At 40.0% G+C, this 21,796-nt stretch overlaps 2 protein-coding genes across 3 annotated transcripts in view; one reads left to right on the forward strand and one right to left on the reverse strand.

Annotated features, from left to right (window-relative positions):
* Positions 1-21,796, forward strand: part of rangap1a (RAN GTPase activating protein 1a) — a 321,818-nt gene that overhangs the window by 224,418 nt on the left and 75,604 nt on the right. The gene's annotated exons all lie outside the window — the stretch shown is intronic.
* mcoln1b (mucolipin TRP cation channel 1b) lies at positions 6,042-21,529 on the reverse strand. 2 transcript variants are annotated; one of them, XR_008152974.1, is made up of 14 exons: positions 21,325-21,529; positions 20,620-20,858; positions 20,370-20,537; positions 18,942-19,098; positions 16,169-16,250; positions 15,408-15,504; positions 15,088-15,187; positions 14,892-14,998; positions 13,670-13,819; positions 13,491-13,592; positions 13,040-13,162; positions 12,743-12,949; positions 10,355-10,852; positions 6,042-7,017 (listed from the first exon to the last, which is right to left on the reverse strand). XR_008152974.1 is itself a non-coding variant. In XM_052551057.1 (13 exons), exons 1-13 carry the CDS (start codon positions 21,365-21,367, stop codon positions 10,721-10,723), a joined length of 1,707 nt encoding a protein of 568 aa, XP_052407017.1. In that variant the 5' UTR covers positions 21,368-21,529; the 3' UTR covers positions 10,294-10,720. The 2 variants fall into 2 exon arrangements, 1 of the variants encoding a protein (XP_052407017.1); XM_052551057.1 differs by lacking the exon at positions 6,042-7,017 and having other exon boundaries at positions 10,294-10,852.

Below are 21,796 nucleotides of genomic sequence, written 5' to 3' on the forward strand. Positions count from 1 at the left end.
TCTTTTCTGTCGCCTCGGACCCCAGTGCGGCCCCTGCCCCCATGAGCCCACCCCCCACGCCCGCGTTCCCGCCATTTCTTTTCACTTTCACTCTTCACTTTTACTAATGCACACAAGTGAGCAAGAGGAACAGGGGGAGGACTCACTAAAACTTAACCATTTAACATTTCTGTTTTATCGACATAAGCTAAACTTTAACGTAAACAAATAAAATATTTTTAAAAGGGGGATTTCATTAGCAGGGCAACTTTTTTTATTTTCTTTTAAAGTATTAAAATAATTACAATTAAAAATAAAAATCAATAAAACGTATCATTACATATTTAAAAATAAAAATTAAAAACATACCAAATGTACTAAAACGTGTAAACAAATACATGTTAAATACATTTCAAATATGACTAAAAATATATATAAATTATACAATTATAAAAAGCTGTAATAGTATTTGATACTAAAACAGCAGAGAATTTATGTTTTACTGCAGGACATGGATAACACCTTGACCAAAAGACATAAGCCGAATAGAAAAAAAACTGACATCTGGTGGATTTTGGCAGCATTTTCTCCTCTTTAAAGGTTGACACACCTATTTACTTTGCTTTTATGGCTATGCATGATAATATTGTTTTATTATTTACACTTCAGATTTTTTTTTTTTTTGTCTCTTTGTGCACAACATTTTCGATTTGCAGCTCACCAGTTGAGAACCACATGCTTATACATATAACATTTTAAACCTTGGGGGTGAAAGTAAATCAAATAGGTTCTGGTTTAGCATTTAGAGGTGTATTTAAACAAGAAGGACATTTCAGACAGATTTATTTGGCCTGCTGCTTAAAACTGATACTCCGCCCCAAAATTACAATTTTGTCATTAATCGTTTTACAAGATTTCCAACCCTGTAAAAGCTTTGTTTGTCTTCGGAGCACAATTTAAGATTGGATGAAAACCGGGAGACTTCTTGACTGTCCCATAGACTGCCAAGTAAATAACACTGTCATGGTCCAGAAAAGTATTGAAAGCATCATCAAAATAGTCCGCCATCAGTGTTTAAACCGTAACATTATGAAGCGACTGTAATGAATACTTTTTGTGTGCAAATAAAACAGAGGAGAGGAATTGTTGAATAAAGTCTTCGCGTATAATGATGATGTACGTGAAATGACAAAATTGTCCTTTTAGGGTGGAGTAACCCTTTAAAGACACCTGTGTAAGCACATTAAAATCTGCTCAGTGGACAGTTTGAATGCATGCTCATATGTGCAAAATACATATTTGTTCTATTATCTGAATGCGGTTTGGTAGCGTTTGCTTGTAAGCCTGTTTTCCCAGACACTCTGGAGAAGCCTCTAGACTGCTGCTGCTCTCATGCAAGTCTTTGTCTTCCTTTCTCTCTGGCGCTGTTGAGACGGTGGGACACAGGGTGGGCTTTCGGCATGTCTGTCTGCCTCTCTGTCTCGTGAGTGTTCTCCTTTTCTGACAAACAAAGCTGCATGTAAATGTTCTTCTAGCAGAAGCCGATGCATTTCTGCAACACACACACACACACATACACAAAACTCCTGTTGTGTTTATTCTCTGCAGTTTTTACCGGGTCCCATGAGCACAGTCGTACAGATCTGTCAGTATGAATTGTATTGGCAACAATAGCATTACAAAACTGAATAGAGATGTCAATGGTCACCCCTGGTTCTGTATGAGCTCATGCTTTCCTAGTTTTGTTTAATTTCAACCTCATCATTTAAATACAAACACATGTCAATCTCGACAGGCTCCTGTACATACCCACATAGAAATATTACAGAATATACATGTACTCTTAAACATAAAGGTGCTTCGGGATGCCATAGCAGAACCTTTTTGTCTAAATGGTTCCATTAAGAACCTTTAACATCTGAAGAACCTTTCTGTTTCACAAAAGGTTCTTTGTGGTGAAAGAAGGTTCTTGAGATTATTAAAAGGTATGAAAACATTGGTTCTTTAAATAACCTTTGACTGAATGCTTCTTCTCTGGCATCGCTTGAAGAACCTTTTGAAGCAGCTTTATTTTATTTAGGTGCCAAAAACCAGGCTGGATTTATTGTATGTTGAGAGAGCCTATGACATCATAGAGCTTTTGGAGTTGTGCGGTGACCTCATGCTTAGCAACAGCAGAGTATCCAGGCAAAATAAAGGGTGACATTTTAGAGAGTCCAGACCTCCGAGCGCTCAAATGTAAGTGTGTTGCCTGACGGACGTTTTGGCCCCGTTCAGTAGCGGACACAAAGGGAGGAAATATCCTGACCCTCGTGGTAAGAGCCGGTGCCGAACCGGTAGGAAGGGGCGGGGCATTAGACCCGCCACTCACTTCCTATGCTATTTATCTGATTGTTTTCTTCCCAGTGCCAGCGTTCAGCCTTGAAGCTGGGCAAAACAGCTAGAGAACACTGGCACTCACACAAAACACAAGCCTGAGCTAGAAACATGACAGGAACAAACACTCCCTAAAACAAAAACAGCCCAATGCGGAAATTCAGAGCAGAAGCTAAGGAGGAAAAAAGTTCAATCCTATTTGTTTTCTACAACTAGGGGGCAAAATGCAACAATCATATGCAAATGTTAAAAAAATATTGTAATATCAGATTTGATTTGAGATTTGAATGCTATTATATATTTGTCCTCCTGCTGCCAGATGATGTGTGATCATCGGTATGTGACCAGATGCCATGTTTTCTAATTAAAACTATGAGTTAAGTTCCAGCATTTTTTCATTAAAACATTATTCTTTAAACACTATTAGTGTCAAATGGTGGTCACCAATATTGTATAATTAATTAAAATCTGTAGCATCTGCTAACTGTCATAAGTACGTTCATAAGAGAGTGGCGTTCCAGCAGATAGCATAGTGTAAGCTCTGGTGGGAAGTGTTTAAATTTCACTATAAACCAAGGGGAGACTGGTTTTCCTTTGCTGTAAACACAACTTGGTTCTCACGAGACTAGCATATTCTGACCAGAGCTTACACTGCATCTACATCCTACATGATCTGCAGAAACACTACTCATGAAGAGCGTAGGACAGTTAGTGGAAGCTTGAGATTACGGTTTATAAAGATTCAAATATGGATATTTTTCTGACACAAAAGCATTGATTGCTTCGGAAGGCTTTTATTAACCCATGGGCGCCATGTGGAACACTTTTTATGAAGGACAGACGCACTTTATTGGACTTCAAAATCTCAATAGCCATTCATAAAGCTCCATAAATGACTCCAATTGTATGCGTCTGAAAAAATAAAGTCATTGTCTTGAGAGTGAGTAAATAAAGAGTTAACTTCATTTTTGGGTGAATTATCGTTTTATTTAAAAAGTTTTGCATTGTACCATATTTCAGTTACGCCATTAGCAATGATTATAAATAATTTAAGCACACACTTTGTCTTTTCAGATACCTTTTTGCACAGTGATTCATAAGCTGGTTGGTTTGGCTCATGACTCTCTGATTTTTTGTTGTTGTTTATCACATGCTTAAAGTGAAAAAGAGTATGATATAACCTACTTCTTGAACCAAGGACACAGGAAAAGGGTCTGGTTAGTGTATAATTCCCTTCCTATGATAATATGAGAATATCAGGCAAGTCAATGTAAACACAGGGAAAGGCCTGAAGAGCGTCTCTGATACGACAGAAGAAATACTACGCACTCTGAATCAAAAACACGCTCAAGACAAACACGCAGATGGACTGGGAGTGAACACACACACACACACACACACACACACACACACTTCTGTACGGGTGGAGATGCCAGCGCATGCAAATCCCGCGCTCAGCGTCCTGCGCGCGCACACCGTCGCGTTCGCACATGCGCGCGGTTCCCCTGGAGACAGAAACTGCACCTGATTAACATGCAGCTTATAAACGTTAACGAAGCACACGCTCGCGCATGCATCCCGCCCGAAACACCCTCAAACAGCAGGACGATTATGAGAACGGAAATATGACTAAATAACAGCATTAATTACATTGTCTCAGTACATTAGCCTTTAGGTAAAATGAACTTCATTTAAGAAAACATTTATGTAGCCTACTGTAAAAACACTGGGAACTTTAAATGAGCCTTTACTATGCTCTCAGGGACACCATTAATAAGATATGCATTATAAAACATTATTTATAATCAAGGAAGTCGTACAAAAATGATAATACTGTTAATTCCTCACCTCATGAACTGATTTTTTTAATAAAATGATGTGAGGGATTGAAAGGCATTTACATCTGGCAATATCTCTTGTAATACATGTCATGCTTGTGCTCACAGGTCTGCAGATTCATCTTCTGGAAGTACAAAAAAAAAAAAATATATATATATATATATATATTCAAACAGTTATTAATGCACTTGAATTAATTTCACTTTCACTGTTTAGGACAGTGTGAATGCTGAGAAAACTGGGTTTGTTTCCACTTGGCTTCACTTCTGGTCTGTTCTTGTCAAGGTCCTTCACCTGCTTTTAAAAGCCTCTTCAACATGACTCTACATGAGCACAGTGATCGCCTGAAACAAACGCCGTATGCATGAAATATTCAGGCCTCAGGTGACAGACTGACAGGTAACAGGCCACCTTTAATGCAGGACATGGAGGAACTGCGCTCTCTTCTCTCCCTTGGGCTCCAGTCTTCAGTCTATCAGTCCGTCTGATAGTCGATTGTGCTTCCTGCGGCTCCATCCTGCACTGAATAATGCATGAGAGAGTTAAGAGGACCCAAAGACACATCTGATCACACCACCCATCAACAGCATCTTAAAACACATGTCTCCCACCATCAGAAGGTTCGGTTATCTTCTCAAATGTCATATGATGTTCTTGTGTTTGTGTTGTGAAGGATTGGCTTTCCTTGTGATAATAACTCAGTCTGTGTCTCTAGGTGAATGTAGATCTGTGCTCTTGGCGCTGGGGTTGTGACTGAAGCGCAGAGGCATTCCAATGGTTTGCCAGCTTTCATTTATCAATGTCATTTTTATTGTGTCTGTTTTCTTCAGTAGTCTGGCTCTTGATGCACAGCCCCTCCTCCAGCTGTAGTCTCATGATGTTCACTGCTCCATCTACTGGAGCATCTGTGTCAGCGCACTCACTTTAGACCAGCAGGTCTCCACCACGGAAGCTCATCTCTGCCAAAGGGTTCAAATAATGGAAAAAAGGTCATATCACTAATTTTTCTCAGAATTGCCCGTTTAAATCGCACTTGCATGACATAAATGACAAATTCTGAGGGAAAACTAATTTTAGAATTGTGAGACGAAAATTCAGAATTTTGAGAAAAACTATTAACAAAAAAAACTCAGAACTGCACAACATAAATTGGGTTGCAGGGGGGGGGAGTCAAAATTGGGAGAAGTAATTTCAGAAAATGGAGAAAAAAAGGCAGAATTATGAGATATAAAATTAGAACTCAGAGAAAAAAAGTTAACAGAATCAGATGTAAATTCAGAATTTTTAGTGAATTTGCATGATATAAATAAATTCTTAGAAAAGACAGAATTGTGCATTTAAGAATCAGAATTCTGAAAAAAAGATAGAAATGCAAGCTGTAAAAGAGATGTTATATCTCTTAAAATTGCATTTATTTAAAAGAAGTGCAAATAAGTTTTAAAGTAAACTAAACCAGGTAAAAATCTACATTTTTCTTATTTTAATTGACACACGTCAGCAACTGCTTTTTGTCTTTGAAAAAAAAAAAAACCGTTGTTTTCTTTATGTCAAGCTATGCACATAATAAATTAAAGTCCACTTAAAATTGTGAAATCAAAAACAAAAATGTTATTATATGAGTTTACACTCATGTCGTTCCAAACCTGAGCTTCATTCTTCCAAGCAGCACAAAAGGAGAAATTCTTAACATTATCATATGACTATTTTTGTTTAGTTTAATACTGGATATTATTATTCTGTTGTTATATTTCAGGAAATAAAAACATTGAGACATAAAGGACTCTTGTTGACACATGGGCAGAAAAAGCTTCAGTGATTCAGTCCACAAATAAAAAAAAGACAGAAGGTTTGATGTTGACATTCACAGATGTGTTTTATTTGAGATTTGTGTTAAAACGAGTCTGTGTTTATGATCATAATGAAGAGCATTCATATCAACTCATACACAAACCACAAACACACATTCAGAATAGTCTCTCCAAATAAATTACCAGCTTAAAAATGTGCAAAATTGTGCATTGTAAAAAAAAAAAAATAATCCCTTTGTTAAAAAACAAGAATACCACTTATGAGAAACAAAAGCCAAATGCATCTCAGCTTACAGTTAGACACAATAAATTAAAATATTCAACAAAACAGCATTTCAAGTACTTTAAATCACACATCCTCCAAATAACAGCAGTAAACTCAATGTATGTCATGAAACTACATCAAAAAGGCATTCTGGGTAAGAAACGATTACATAAAAGCAAAGCCGCTGTCCTCCTCACGACAGAACAACAAATCTAATCAGTTTCAGAGCGCTCGATGAAACACACATGAACGGATCTGATGTTAATCTGCCACAAGCTGGAAGTCCATGACTAACATCACGAATATAACACACCGAGAGCTCATAAATAACACCGCAATCAGAACGAGACATTGCAAACATTCCCGTTCAGTCCTGCATTCAGATCCAGCTGGTGTTCGGTCCCTCATGGGGATGCTTTAAAGGAATTAACCCAGCTAATAACTAACAATTAATGGAGCTAGGCATTAATAGACAGATATTAGCTCGCCATCGACCAAAAACACAGACAACAATCAAAGCATGTCTGTGTCAGTCGAGAACCTCCCTGATGAGCAGAGAAGAGCTCTCAAGATGCCCAAGGCTTCTCAAACATCAGTGTGTGTGTGTGTGTGTGTGTGTGTTTGAGAGGAGCAGATGCAGCAGGGACAGGTACGATAGACTAACCACATTAATATTAATGACAAGATAAACCTGCAAGCTATGCTTCCTGTAAAACACACACACACACACACGCGCACACACACACACTTCTTCTTAGCTGTCCATCGTTTTCGATGATAACTCTTGCTCCAGGGATAGGGATGGGGGGTGGGGGTTCAGCAACCTTGCCGCTGGTGCCACTTCTCATGGGCGTAAAGTCCGATCCTTGAGCCGCACACTCGACCGCAGATGGAGCAGGGGAAACCAGATACCAGGGGGGTACCAGCCGCCCGTTGGTGTCTCTTGATTCGCCTCATGGATCGTTGGTCTTGGTTGGTTTGGTGTATTTGAGAGACCGCAGCGGCACAGGTGGCCTGCCAGGCTGATCGGTCAAGTGCCAGAGATTCTAGCTTCGTGAGGGGGATGTTTGCCCGCTTTAGGAGGTCCCTGGTATAGTCCTTAAAACGACGCTTTTGCCCTCCAGCGGAACGTTTAGCACCCACTAGTTGACTGTAAAGGACTTGGCGGGGCAGGCGATGTTCAGGCATGCGTATGGTGTGCCCTATCCAACGCAGATGTTTTTTGGCCACAGCAGCTTCCATACAGATTGAGTCGGTGTTGCTGAGGATGACTGTATGGGGGATTCGATCTTTCCAGGACAAGCTGAGGATTTTTTGTAAGCAGCGAATATGGAAGGCCTCTAGGTGGATGATGTGCTGGCGGTATGAGGTCCATGACTCTGCCCCATAAAGAAGAGTGGAGAGACATACCGCATTGTAAACAGCAACCTTGGTACTGACCTTCAGGTTACGATTTTCAAAAACCCTGCTGCGTAGGCGTCCAAAAGATGATGAGGCTTTATTTATCCGAGTGTGTATTTCTGTGTCAAGGGAGCTGCTTGAAGACAGAGTGGAGCCGAGGTAGGTGAAGTGGTCCACTGATTTAAGTGGAACACCATTTATGTGAAAACTGGGGGGTGTGGGAACGGGGGTGGTGAGATGGAACATGACCTCGGTTTTTTGAGTGTTAACCTGTAGGCCGAAAGATTGGTACAGACTGGATATTGTGTTAAGGGCGTACTGCATAGAGTCTGGGCTGTGGGCTAAGACTGCACAGTCATCAGCATACTGAAGCTCACAGATCTGGCGGGTCTTTGTCTTTGTGTGAGCTTGAAGCCGACGAATGTTGAAAAGGCTTCTGTCAAGTCGGTATTCCACATGGACACCGTCTTCATGTCCCAGGACACGGTGGAAAAGGCAGGTGATGGCAGAGAGGAGGATGTTAAAGAGCATCGGAGCCAGGACACAGCCTTGCTTCACCCCAACGTTTACCCCAAAAGACTCTGATTGGAGTTCTCCCATGAGGACTCTGGCTTGCATCCCGTCATGCAGCTGCTGTAGGATGCTGAGAAACTTGGGTGGTACCCCAATTTTGGATAGGTGTTTCCAGAGCAGCTCACGGTTGATGGTGTCAAAGGCTTTGCTGAGATCGATGAAGGCTACGTAAAGGTCTTTGTGATGTTCTCGACTCTTCTCCAGCAGCTGCCTCAAGACAAAAACCATGTCTGTTGTGGATCTGGTCTTCCGGAAGCCACACTGCGTTTCCGGAAGCACAGCTTCCGAGATGTGCTCAACCAGTCTGCTGAGCATGATCTTGGCCAGTACTTTCCCTGCGATGGAGAGGAGAGATATCCCACGGCTGTTGCCACAGACTGCTCTGTCTCCTTTCTGCTTGTATATGACAACAATGTTAGCATCCTTCCAGTCCTGTGGGAGGGTCCCATGTTCCCAGATGTTTTGAATCAGGAGGTGCAGGCGACGCGTGAGGGTGTATCCTCCATGTTTGAAAATCTCTGCAGGGATTCCATCGGGTCCAGCGCTTTTGTTGTTTTTCAGCCCTGAAATAGCTTGCCGGAGTTCTGAGAAAAGTGGTGGAGTGTCCAGGTGCATGGTTGGTGGCAAGTCTGGCAGATTATCCAGGATGTGTTGGTCAACAGGGTTGGTGTGGTTGAAGAGATTCTCAAAATGATTTACCCAACGGGCAAGAATCTCGTGGCGGTCCTTGAAGAGCGTAGACCCCTCAGCTGATCGGACTGGAGCAATCACCCGCTTCCTGGGGCCGTACAATGCTTTTATGGCATCGTAAAAGCCTTGAGTGTTATTGCAATCTGCCAGGTTTTGGATTTCGTGCGCCTTTTTCACCCACCAGATGTTCTCCATAGTCCGAAGGGCTCGCTGGGTTTCTGCTCTTACAGCAGTGAAAGTGGCTTTATGGGTAGGAGATCCAGGGCAGGACAGGAGAGCTTTATGGGCTTCATGCTTGGTTTTAAGAAGTGACTGTATCTCAGCTGAGTTGCAGTCAAACCAGTCCTGGTGATGTTTCCTTGATTGGCCAAGCGCCTCTGAAGCAGCGTTATGAATAGCCTGGCGTAGAGCTGGCCAATCAGCTGATTCCTCCGGGATCATGTTGAGGTTTTCAGCAAGGAGCCGTCGGAGGTTGTCTTTGATGGTGAGGTTGTTCAACGCTGTGCAGTTTAGTTTCTTGTTTGGGGCTCGCCTCGGAACACGAGGTTGAATACTCATGAGTAATTTGGATCTGACCATGAGGTGGTCAGTCCAGCACTCAGCTCCGCGCATAACACGAGTGGTAAGGACATCTCGTCTATCCTTTTGACGGACAATCACGTAATCCAGGAGATGCCAGTGTTTTGAGCGGGGGTGCTGCCAGGTGGTCTTGAGCCTGTTCTTCATCTGGAAGATGGTGTTAGTGATGACCAGCTGGTGCTCTGCACAGAGAGAGAGGAGTCTGAGCCCGTTGCGGTTCATTTTCCCCACACCATGCTGGCCGATGACTTTACTCCATACCATATGCTCCGTACCCACTCTAGCATTGAAGTCTCCCATGAGTATGATTCTGTCTGTAGCTGGGGTTTTCTGTAGGATGGCATCAAGAGCTCTATAGAAATCCTCTTTGATGTTGTGCTCGGCATCAAGAGTTGGAGCATATGCACTGATGAGAGTGGCGAAGCGTTCCTTTGCCAAGGGAATGCGCCATGTCATCAATCTTTCATTGATGCCGATAGGGGTTTCCGGAATGCGCTGCAGCAGTTTAGACTTCACAGCAAAGCCAACTCCATGATTACGACGAATGCCTTCGGGGACCCCCTTCCAGAAGAAGGTGTACCCAGCACCAACCTCTGTCAAGGAGTCCTCCCCATGTAGTCTGGTCTCGCTGAGAGCTGCAATGTCGATATTATATCTTGCAAGCTCCAGGGCCACCAGTGCTGTCCTGCGGTGGGGCCTGTCCGGGGTTTCGACCAGGTCCAGCAGTGTACGAACGTTCCACGAAGCAATGCTTAGCTTATTTTTTTTCACTTTAATTTCACACACACACACACACACACACACACACACACACACACACACACGCACACACACACACACACACTCACTCGTGTGGAGAAACATCTGAAACAAAGCACTGACTAGAGAAGAAATAAAGACATTATCATCCATATAACGCTCCTCTGCTGACAAAGCATTAATATCTTAACATGTTAAACTGTATTAAAAAAAGCCTAAAATCATAAAATCATAAAATACACAGCTGTGAACGAATAAAAACCATCAGGCGACTCTCACAAAAACACATTCATCTCATTAATTATAACAGATTTAAAAGCTGCATGCTGAGATGCTCTGTGAGTGCAGCAACAACCTGGAAACTAACAAAGAAGAGCGTGTTCCTCCTTTCCTGTGTGTGCGAGATGAGTAATGAATGTTACCCAGAATCCCCTTCACAAGCACAGTCTCTCTAGTTGCAGCAGCAGAGGAGCGAGCACGTGGACGGCTCTGGGCTGTGGAAGTTTCCGGAGGTCGGTGTGTCGGTGCATTCGGCGATGAACCGGTGAAGCTCACACACCTGAGGAACCTCATGGGCTTGATGCTGAACACAAAACACACATACACAGAGAAAACAGCTTGAACGAGTCAATCTTTCGTTCGTTAACTGGCTCGGCTCGGTGTTCATCTTCACAGCAGTTCAGTCAGTGTACTGTTTGAGTAAATGAATTACTCCGGGATATTGGTTTGTTTTAACTCAGAGGGAGTGTCAGCCACATTAAAAAAGTGAACAGCTTAAGTCATTTGTGGATTAATGCGTATTGGAGATGCGAACCGTTTAAAACGATTCAGTTCGATTTGGTGAACTGGTTCAAGAAGATCCGGCTACACTGAATGATTCGTTCGCGAACCGGATATGAGAAACTGCTTTGTTTTGAACTCTAACAACAGACACGGAAGAGAAGACAATGCTGAATAATGTCGTCGTTTTTGCCATTTTTGGACCAAAATGTGTGCATCGTGACCGCGTCGCTTCCATTATGAGCATGCATACCGCGCACCTGCATTTGAAATAACGAACTTGAGCACGCAAAAGACGAGATATGTGAACATCCTCTTCGCGTGTGTGTGCTCGTCGCGCTCGTTCTTGTTGTGTGTGGGTGTGACTGACAGACAGCCTCCGCGGCGCGCATGAGAAATCTCTTAGATCTCACAGACAAACTTCTTAATAATATCGCAAATTAAAAATGTTTGGTAAGATAAAATGTGCACGATAACATCATTAAGCAAATCTCTTCGCCATCGTCACTCTTTATTACTAGGTGGGAGTTTGCATACTGTTATATCTGTGCGTGTGCCACGCTCGTTGTGGTGTGTGTGTGTGTGTGTGTGTTTGTGACTGACAGACAGCCTCCGAGGCGCGCATGAGCGATCTCGCAGATCTCACAGACAAACGTCTTAATATGATCGCACATTAGAAATGTTTGGTGAGATAAAATGTGCACGATAACATTATTAAGCAAAAATACATAGTACATTAATTTTTTCCCCCTCCAGTACCGAAAGCAGAACCGGTACCGTCAGATCTTAGTGATACTACGGCCTTTCATAATTTAGCCCCGGGGCCAGTTTAATACCGGGTTTCGGTACCCATCCCTAATTTTCGATGCTTCAAAATATTCTAACTGACCCTCTGTTGTCACATGGACAACTTTAATGATGTTTTTCTTACCTTTCTGGACATGGACAGTAGACCGTACACACAGTTTCAATGGAGGGACTGAGAGCTCTACTAAAGCTCGGACTAAATCTAAAATATCTTAATCTGTGTTCCGAAGATGAACGGAGGTCTTACGGGTTTGAAACGACATGAAGGTAAGTTATTAATGCCATAATTTTAATATTTGGCTGAACTAACCCTTTAAGACAGTTGCAAGATATTAACTATTCAGCATTTACTTCTCGCAATTCATTCCCCCCCACCCACACATTGAATAAAAAAATAAAAAGTGAGCAACATTGTCTCACAATTGCTTTCTTGAAATTCTGACTTTGCTTCTTGCAATTCTGAGAAAAATTTCAAAACTGCAAAAAATGCTTACATTTCGCAATTTTCACTTTTCTCAGAATTTATTTTACATCTAACAATTTTGAGTTGTCTGATTAGCATTTAGACTTTTTCTTAGAATTATGAGTTCACATCTCGCAAATTCCAATTTTAAATCTCACAATTCTGACGTTTGTGAATTCTGAGTTCATATCTCACAGTTAAATTAAAGATGTGACTTTTATCTCACAATTCTGACTTTTTCATTGCAAAATCGAGGTTATAACTTGGATGTTCTGAGTTATTTATTTAAATTAATATTATTTTTAAAGTACATTTATAAAAACTAAAAAACTACATGAAAATGTGAAATATTTCCTGACATTGAACATTAATTGTATTTGAATCAATGTAAATGTTTTTTCTGGTTTAGTGAAGTGGACTCACGGTGATGGTGTCGTAGGCTCCGGTGATGAGTGCGATGAAGAGCGACAGCACCATGTAGATGAAGAGCGAGATGAAGGTGTAGAGATAGATCTGACTGAACACCCACACCAGCATCCCGCTCTGCTCCAGCTCCGAGAACGTTGCAAACATGTCGTCTCCGTTAATGAGAGAAAACAGACACTCGGACACCGTAGAGAGAGAGCGGAACTGAGAGACAGAGATCACAAGACATGGACATGATAGTCAAGAAATATATCAGACTTTATCAGGGTAATATAATATTGACACAGAACATACTTTAGCATGGTAGGGTCCCAGGACGATCCAGCCACAGAAGCAGTAGCCCAAGTAAATAGCAGCAGCGCAGCAGCAGAAGCGGATCACGCTTGGAAACGCAGCTCGAAGAGTCACGATCAGAATCTGACAACACATCCACATCGTCTCAACATCTTAACATCTTGGTAATATCTGAAATATTTCGAGAGATCCGTAATTCCTCAAAGAAAGAGGAAATGTGAATCTCACAAAGACTGTCAAAAATGAAACAAAATTAAACAAAACCCGAAACAACTTTTTTGATGTACTAAAATAACTAGAATTGAAATAAAAATGAATAAAAGCTAATAAATGACAATCAATTTAACTAAGATTTAAATTAAGATTAAAATACATGAATAAATAAATAACTCAAAACATGAATAAAAACTACAATCGTATCTGTAATGGAGGAATGAATGCATAAACTCACGTTGTATTTCTGAAAGAAGCTGAAGTATCGTAAAACGCCGACCCACACCAGCAGAGTGGAGGTTCCCATCAAAATACTGCAGACGTCATACGACGACAGGTTCTGCAGCAACACAAAGTTTCTCAGACACAGCGGGACCTCCGGCACTCGAGGGTAACCTGTGTGTGTGTGTGTGTCACCTTGGTCTCGATGGCGATCTTGATGAAGGAGGCGATGATGGTGAGAACGTCGCTGATGATGAGCAGCAGATACCAGCCGTTGATGAACTCCAGACGGTCGCCCCAACTCACCGAGCGGCCCAGAGACTGACGGAAATAACACACAAACTCCTGCCAACACACACACCGGCAGTCAGATCCACAAATAACAAATAACATCTCAGGAAGAGCCCTGTCAAATCAACTGACTATGTTTGATTCTTTTTCAAAATTCCATTTGGACTTTTACTGGATTACATTCCTTATTTTTCTGGACTCAGTTTTAACAGTTAAATGAAATTATAGTCATCAAAAAATAATAATGAAAAAATATATTTATCTAATTAGAATAATTTTTAGGGCTCTATGAAATACATTAAATGTTCCCAAAATATACTTTTTTTTTTTTTTACTATTTTAATGGTTAAATTAAATTTTAGTTTTAAAAACTTCTACAACATTTATAATTTTTTTATTCTACAGCACTATTATATATTTATCTATTTATGTGATTAGAGTTACCAAACTGTTTGTAAAACAATTAGTTCAATTTAGTTTTTTTATTTTATTTTACATAATCAACAAGCATGTCTAATCAATTAAATTTATAACAACAACTTCAGAATTCTGTTATGAATTTGAACTTTTCCTGTACTCAAATGAAGGCATGAAACATTAACAATTTAATAATTTTTTTAGTCAAATAAGAGTTAAACAATTTCTTTTTTTTGGCAGACAAATTGCTTTACTGGTTTACTTCAAACATTTAAACATGGAAGGTAAATTATGTGATTACTCATTAAAAAAATCAAGTTTGAAATATTATTATTTACATTGAGAGGTACTTTCTACAATACAATAGTAATACATTTCTGTCACAATTTCAAGTTAAATGGAACTTTTATTTCCCATGACCGTTTATTTACTTTAGTTGCAGCAATGTTTCAGTGTATATGACATGAGATTTCAGAGCAGCTCTGCAGATGATGTTCATGTCCTTATATAGTGAGACACTATGAGCATCCCCTAAACAAACCAGAGACATGCAGCACAGGCTGGATTCATGTTTAAATGAGCTCTTACTGGTTTAATATTCACAGACTAGTCCATGTCTGTTTTAAGTCTACCGACATGCGTTTGATTTATTCATCCCAAATGTAACATACTCCCAAACGATCCACATTAGAGCATTTGTATGACTCACGTTCTGCAGGACGATTCCTCTGAGGATGGAGCGTCCACACAACACCAGAGACAGACCGCAGACCACCGCCACCAGCACATCGAAGGCCACGCGCGCGTAACTGTCCGCTGGACACACACACACACACACACAGAGAGACAGAGACACCTTCAGCTTCAGCAGGAGCTCACACAGACTCAAATGAGCGTGGTCTCACCGTGTCCCGACACATTGGTGTCTCTGCACTCTTTAATGGACGCCTCGTTGAGCAAACTCAGCTTGACTTTCCCACTGTGAGCCTTATTATCAAACAGGATCTGAAACACATATGTAGGACAATCCTATTTTATCCAGGTTACAGTATAGTCGGATAATAAAAGATCTCCGTTTTTCACTTGATGAAATGTAGCCTCGGTGAGACTTCTTTCAAAAGACATTAGAAATCGTGAAGACGCCAAACTCTTGAATGGTAATATAACACGACTGCTTCCTGAAAGGTTATTTGATTTGGTAAATCGAGTTGAGTGTGCTGCGTACGGTGATGGAGAAGGTGTAGCAGTCGGGAATCTCATTATTGATAATCGTCTGGATGTTTATCGCCTTCAGCTGAAACTGGATAGTCACATTAATCAGCCTGAGGAGAGACAGAAAGACGAGAGAGAGAGGAACTTGAGCAACAATTATGCAAAAAACTGCACATTTACACAGATCAGTGATCGGTGTGTGTGTGTGTGTGTGTGTGCTACTGAGCTACATTTACTTCAGGCCCCGAGACTGACCTAAACCAGCCTTTTAGGAGAAACACAAGCACAAAACCAGTCTGAAGTAGCATGGTAATATGTGTAGCAATAGCCGACAATACATAGTATGGGTCAAAATGATCAATTTCTTCTTTTATGCCAAAAATCATTAGGATATTAAGGAAACATCATGTTGCATGAAGATATTTTGTAAAATTCCTACCATAAATACATTAAAACATCGTTTTTGATTAGTAATATGCATTGCTAAGGACTTAATTTGGACAACTTTAAAGGTGATTTTCTCCAATTTTCATCTCGGCCAAATATTATCCTATCCTAACAAACCATACATCAATGGAAAAATTACTTCTTCAGTAAAACAAGATGAAATAAATCTCATTTTCCAAAAAAAAAAAAAAAATTGCCCTATGATAAATGAGCAAATAATCTTCTATGTGTGTTGGTCTGTGATTATTGTATTTCATACATGAACAAAGGAAGTGTTTAGTATGTCCTCATAGATTTGTTATATATTAGGATGTGTGTGAATCTCACTTTTGGAAATTGAGGGTGATGTTCTTGTAGTGGTCTTGCGGTGGATTGAAGGGGTCCAGTGGTGGATTCACTCCGATACAGTCTAAAACGACCAGAAACAGAGAATAAAAGCACTCCGATTGAAACGCCTCAATTATAATCACTGAGGATTCAAACAGACAGCGGCCTTGTGTTGCCAGGCAACATTCAGACTGTTTAGAACTTCATTTGCTATGAACCCTAGTGAGACGACTTCTTAGGGAGCATCTGCAGGAATCACTGCTAATGTCGAACACTATTCCAGCGTATTTCTTCTGCGCTCTCAGATAGATGGGTTTGATTATAGTAATTATAGATGATTATCAGGCAGCATCATGTGTATCCTTTGTGGAGAAGACAATCCCAGAATCCATTTACAATGAAGTCAGTTTAATTTAACCAAGTCTAGAGAAACGAAAAAGTTGGCATGTAATGAAAGTTGCAACCAAATTTACTCCCATATTGTGGCATATTTCATAGTGAAATGACTGTTAAACATTTTTTGCCATCGTTGAGTGAATGCATTGAAAATAATAGCACTGTAAACATGAGTGGAGCACTGTAAAAAAAATAATATATATATATATATATATATATATATTCTTAATTGGCACTTCTGTCTTGTTTTCCATTACAAATATCTAAAGAGATTTTTAAAAAAGACATTTTCTTGTGAAGCAAAATAACTTACATTTTTCAGAAAACATAGACTTGATATCTAATCAAACTGTGTTTATGCTCAAAACTATAAAAAATACAGGTGCTGGTCATATAATTAAAATATCATCAAAAAGTTGATTTATTTCACTAATTCCATTCAAAAAGTGAAACTTGTATATTATATTTATTCATTACACACAGACTGATATATTTCAAATGTTAATTTCTTTTAATGTTGATGATTATAACTGACATCTAAGGAAAATCCCAAATTCAGTATCACAGAAAATTTGAATATAACTTAAGACCAATACAAAGAAAGGATTTTTTAAAATCTTGGCCAACTAAAAAGTATGAAAATAAAAAGTATGAACATGTTCAGCACTCAATACTTAGTTGGGGCTCCTTTTGCCTGAATTACTGCAGCAATGTGTTATGAGAGCCCAGGTTGCTCTGATAGTGGCCTTCAGCTCTTCTGCATTGTTGGGTCTGGTATATCGCATCTTCCTCTTCACAATACCTCATAGATTGTCCATGAGGTTAATTTCAGGTGAGTTTGCTGGCCAATTCAGAACAGGGATACAATGGTCCTTAAACTAGGTACTGGTAGCTTTGGCACTGTATGCAAATTTACTTTCATCAGAGAACATAACTTTGGACCACTCAGCAGCAGTCCAGTCCTTTTTGAAGCGAGTTGCTTCTGACGCTGTGTGTTTACATTTACATTTATTCATTTAGCTGATGCTTTTATACAAAGGGACTTACAATTGCTACATATGTCAGATGTTGCATGCCTCTGTCTTGCTCAGGGACACATTGGTGTCCCTGAGCATCGCTTTCCTTATGTCAAGCCACTCTTATCACAGTGGATTCGAACCCGAGTCTCTCAGACCAAAGGCACGTGTCTTATCCACTGTGCCAACACCACTCCCTGTCTGTTGTTCAAGAGTGGATTGACACAGGAAAGCGACAGCTGAAACCCATGTCTTGCATGCGTCTGTGCGTAGTGGTTCTTGAAGCACTGACTCCAGCTGCAGTCCACTCTTTGTGAATCTCCCCTGCATTTTTGAATGTGTTTTGTTTCACAATCCTCTCCAGGGTGCAGTTATCCCTATTGCTTGTACACTTTTTTTCTACCACATCTTTTCCTTCCCTTCACCTCTCTAATAATGTGCTTGGACACAGAGCTCTGTGAACAGCCAGCCTCTATTGAAATGACCTTTGTGTCTTGCCGTCCTTGTGCAAGGTGTCAATGGTCGTCTTTTGGACAACTGTCAAGTCAGCAGTCTTCCCCATGATTGTGTAGAATACAGAACTAGACTGAGAGACCATTTAAAGGTTAATTGAGTTTTGATTAAGGTTAATTAGTTTTGCGTTAATTAGCTGATTAGAGTGTGGCACCAGGTGTCTTCAATATTGAACCTTTTCACAATATTCTAATTTTCTGAGATACTGAATTTGGGATTTTCCTTAGTTGTCAGTTATAATCATCAAATTTTAAAGAAATAAACATTTGAATCATATCAATCTGTGTGTAATAAATGAATAGAATATACAAGTTTCACTTTTTGAATGGAATTAGTGAAATAAATAAACTTTTTGGTGATATTCTAATTATACTGTATGACCAGCACCTGTATATTGGTAAGAAAAATATTATAAATAATAATAATAATAAACCAAATTATTATTTTGTAATAAAATCATTAGATAGCATACAATTATTCAAATATTTTTTTTATTTTTATTTTTTACAAATTACATATTACCAATAATAATAATAAATACAATTATTATTATTTTAAATAACAAACATTAAAGGGAAAAAAGAGAGACATTTCCCACTTTGATTAAGTTAAATTTTCCATACTCCACTAACATCACTTTAAACTCACTTCATTTGAATACATTCTATCAGAAAATACTTAAAATAAAGGTATCTTGGTATAAGAATAATATTTATATGTTGGCCCTGGAACAAATCACACAACAAAAATTCCAATCATTTTTTGCAGTGATACAGTCAAAGTAAAAAAAGTGTATACAAATTTTGTATATCGTTGTGTGATATACAAAACATGTATTTTCTGCCCACCGGTGACGATGTGAGGGTCGATGTCAAAGGTGTCGTTAACCGGGTCGATGGTGCCCTTCCTGTAGTAGCGCTGGCACAGATAGAGAGCGCTGTCATTCTCAGCCGAACCTCGAACGTATGCGTACCTGCCGACCGACGTCTGCGGCAGAACCAGGTACTGAACGAGAGACAGTGACAGAGAGAGAGAGAGAGAGAGAGAGAGAGAGAGAGAGAGAGAGACAGAGAGACAGAGAGAGACAGAGAGAGAGAGAGAGACAGAGAGAGATAGATAAAGAAACAGAGAGAGACAGAGAGAGAGAGAAAGAGAGAGAGAGAGAGAGAGAGAGAGAGAGAGAGAGAGAGAGAGAGAGAGAGAGAGAGACAGAGAGAGACAGAGAGAGAGAGACAGAGAGAGAGAGAGAGAGAGACAGAGAGAGAGAGAGAGAGAGAGAGAGAGAGAGAGAGAGAGAGAGAGAGACAGAGAGAGACAGAGAGAGAGAGAGAGAGAGACAGAGAGAGAGAGAGAGAGAGACAGAGAGAGAGAGAGAGAGACAGAGAGGGGTGAACTACTGCTGGCATACCGTCTCCAGAATGTATGCATGAGCTCAGACGATCTACATTTGCTAAACTGTGCAATAAAAAAACAGAGCTAACTGTCTGAGATACTATACTGCATACGGCTTACTGCTTGGTGTAGTATTTGTTTAAAACTTTATGCAGTATTTTGCATTTACTGTACAGAATGTAGTAAGCATTACGCTAGCACTGATTTGAGAAAATAATCTTCAAATAAAGAGATAAAGCAGCATAAATAATCACTTGCTTTATCGCTGCTCAGCGTTTCGACATTAAGGTCAGTGTTTCATCATTCATCTGATGTGCTAATGTTGCTAACATCCTGTTTAGCCAATAGTTCCTGAAACAACACTGACTGTAGCAATCAGTGTTAACGTCTTTAGTGAGTTCAACTCATTTCATTAATGAAACGAGGCTACACTCGCATTCAACAGTTTAGAGTTTAAATGGAGTTTAATGTTTTTGAGAAAAGCCTCTTTCTGCTCACTGAGGCTGAATTTACTTAATCAAAAAATACAGTAAAACTCTGAAATATTATCCCAATTGTATATGTCTGTTTTCTGTGTGAATATACTGTAAAATCTAGTTTATTTCTGTGATCAAAGCTGAATTTTCTGCATCAGTCTTCAGAGTCACATGATCCTTCAGAAATCATTCTAATATGCTGCTCAAGAAACATTTCTGATTATTTATGTGGACACTGCATATTTATGTGGAAACAGTGATACAGTGTATTCTTCAAGATTCTCTGATGAACAGAAATCTTTAGCAGGATTATAAATGTCTTTACCGTCACGTCTGACCGATTTAATGCACCCTTGACGAGTCTTAGTATAACTATATAAATGAATGTAAGTGTGTGTGGCTCAGTACCTGCTTGATGGCATAGTGAATGTGATCATAGACGTCTCTCTGCGTGTGGACACACAGCGGCTCGGCCGGATCATCCACATAGTCTCTGAGGAACAGATGCCTGAAGGAGTCTGTGTTCTCCTCCTTAAACGCCACCACCATCTGATTACTGAGACCGAACAGCACCAGCTGACACACACAGAGACATGAACACACACACAGGCTTAATATATTACACATATATGTATATGTTACACTGTTACACACTAACCTGTACAGTGACTATGATGATCTTGAGCAGCTGAAGGGCCAGTTTGAAGGGTTTGCGGCCTTTAGCCTTGTATTTATCACACGGGCTCATGAAGAAGTACTTCAGCTTCCTCCTCAGGGCCTCCTCCTCTTCCTCGGCCCGCGGCTGTGACCCCGGGGTGCTCACGTCCAGGACGGGACGCCCACCGTTCAGATCGCCGGAGCCGTATCCCGTCACAGGGGTCAGCAGACGGTCCGTCTCTGAGGAGACACATACGGATGAATGAGGGGGGTGGATCGGTGCTTAAATATCTGGGATCGTAGCGTGAATAATGGAGGTTTGAAAAAGTTAAAACTTTAACAATTACAATGGTGACCTTTGTTTTTGCAACATTAACATAACTACTGTTGTGTGGTTTTATTTTAGAATTTTGAAGAAACTATTGTTACCATCGAGATGAATTATATATATATATATATATATATATATATATATATATATATATATATATATATGTGGTATTTACAGTCTAACATTATTCAATATCTTATTATAAAGCATTTTTATTATAGCCATGTGACACTGAATGGGTTTATTCAATGGTAGACCTGATAATGTAACCTCAAACACATTAATGTTTATAAAGACACACGTCTGTCTTCAAAGCTTCAGTCATGTCAGTGAGATATAAACATAATAGCGCAGATTAATAACATTATATCAAACCTGTGCCTCCTTGAGCTGAAGGTCTGGAGGAAGAGCTCGCCATTTTACGACCATCGATGAGCAAAGACAGATATTGGTGGATAAATCACGATATTGTTGTGATCGACGGGTTTAGGGAATAAAAACAGACTCGGATGAAGCGCATCGCTGCAGTCTGAGCACGAGCAGAAAACAACACAAACATCATCAGACGCTCTGACCGCGAGAGCTGTCAAAATAAAAGTCCCCTTTCAGAACATACGTGAAGGGTTTGCAAGCATACAACATGGATGATGCTGTATGCATATGGAAATTGCATAATGAATTACCACGCATATTTATTACAATTGATTGGCAATTTAAAATCATTACATTTTATTTCGAAAACATTCATAAAGATCTTGTGATCAAATGAGGAAAAATGCTGGTTTTATTTATAGATTCCTCACAGATTCCTCACTTTCTTTATTTATAAATTTTGACTGTTTGGTGT

The sequence above is a fragment of the Carassius gibelio genome, chromosome B3 (assembly GCF_023724105.1).
Source record: "Carassius gibelio isolate Cgi1373 ecotype wild population from Czech Republic chromosome B3, carGib1.2-hapl.c, whole genome shotgun sequence".
Taxonomy (NCBI): domain Eukaryota; kingdom Metazoa; phylum Chordata; class Actinopteri; order Cypriniformes; family Cyprinidae; genus Carassius; species Carassius gibelio.

What these genes read in the sequence shown, in the direction of transcription:
- mcoln1b (XM_052551057.1), bottom strand. Translation starts at nt 21,367, where the DNA reads ATGGCGAGCTCTTCCTCCAGACCTTCAGCTCAAGGAGGCACAG. An exon ending in GCTACACCTTCTCCATCACC is followed by an intron (nt 15,188 to 15,407) that starts GTACGCAGCACA and finishes TATGTGTTTCAG; the next exon opens with ATCCTGTTTGATAATAAGGC. An exon ending in GAGGAATCGTCCTGCAGAAC is followed by an intron (nt 13,820 to 14,891) that starts GTGAGTCATACA and finishes GTGTGTTGGCAG; the next exon opens with GAGTTTGTGTGTTATTTCCG.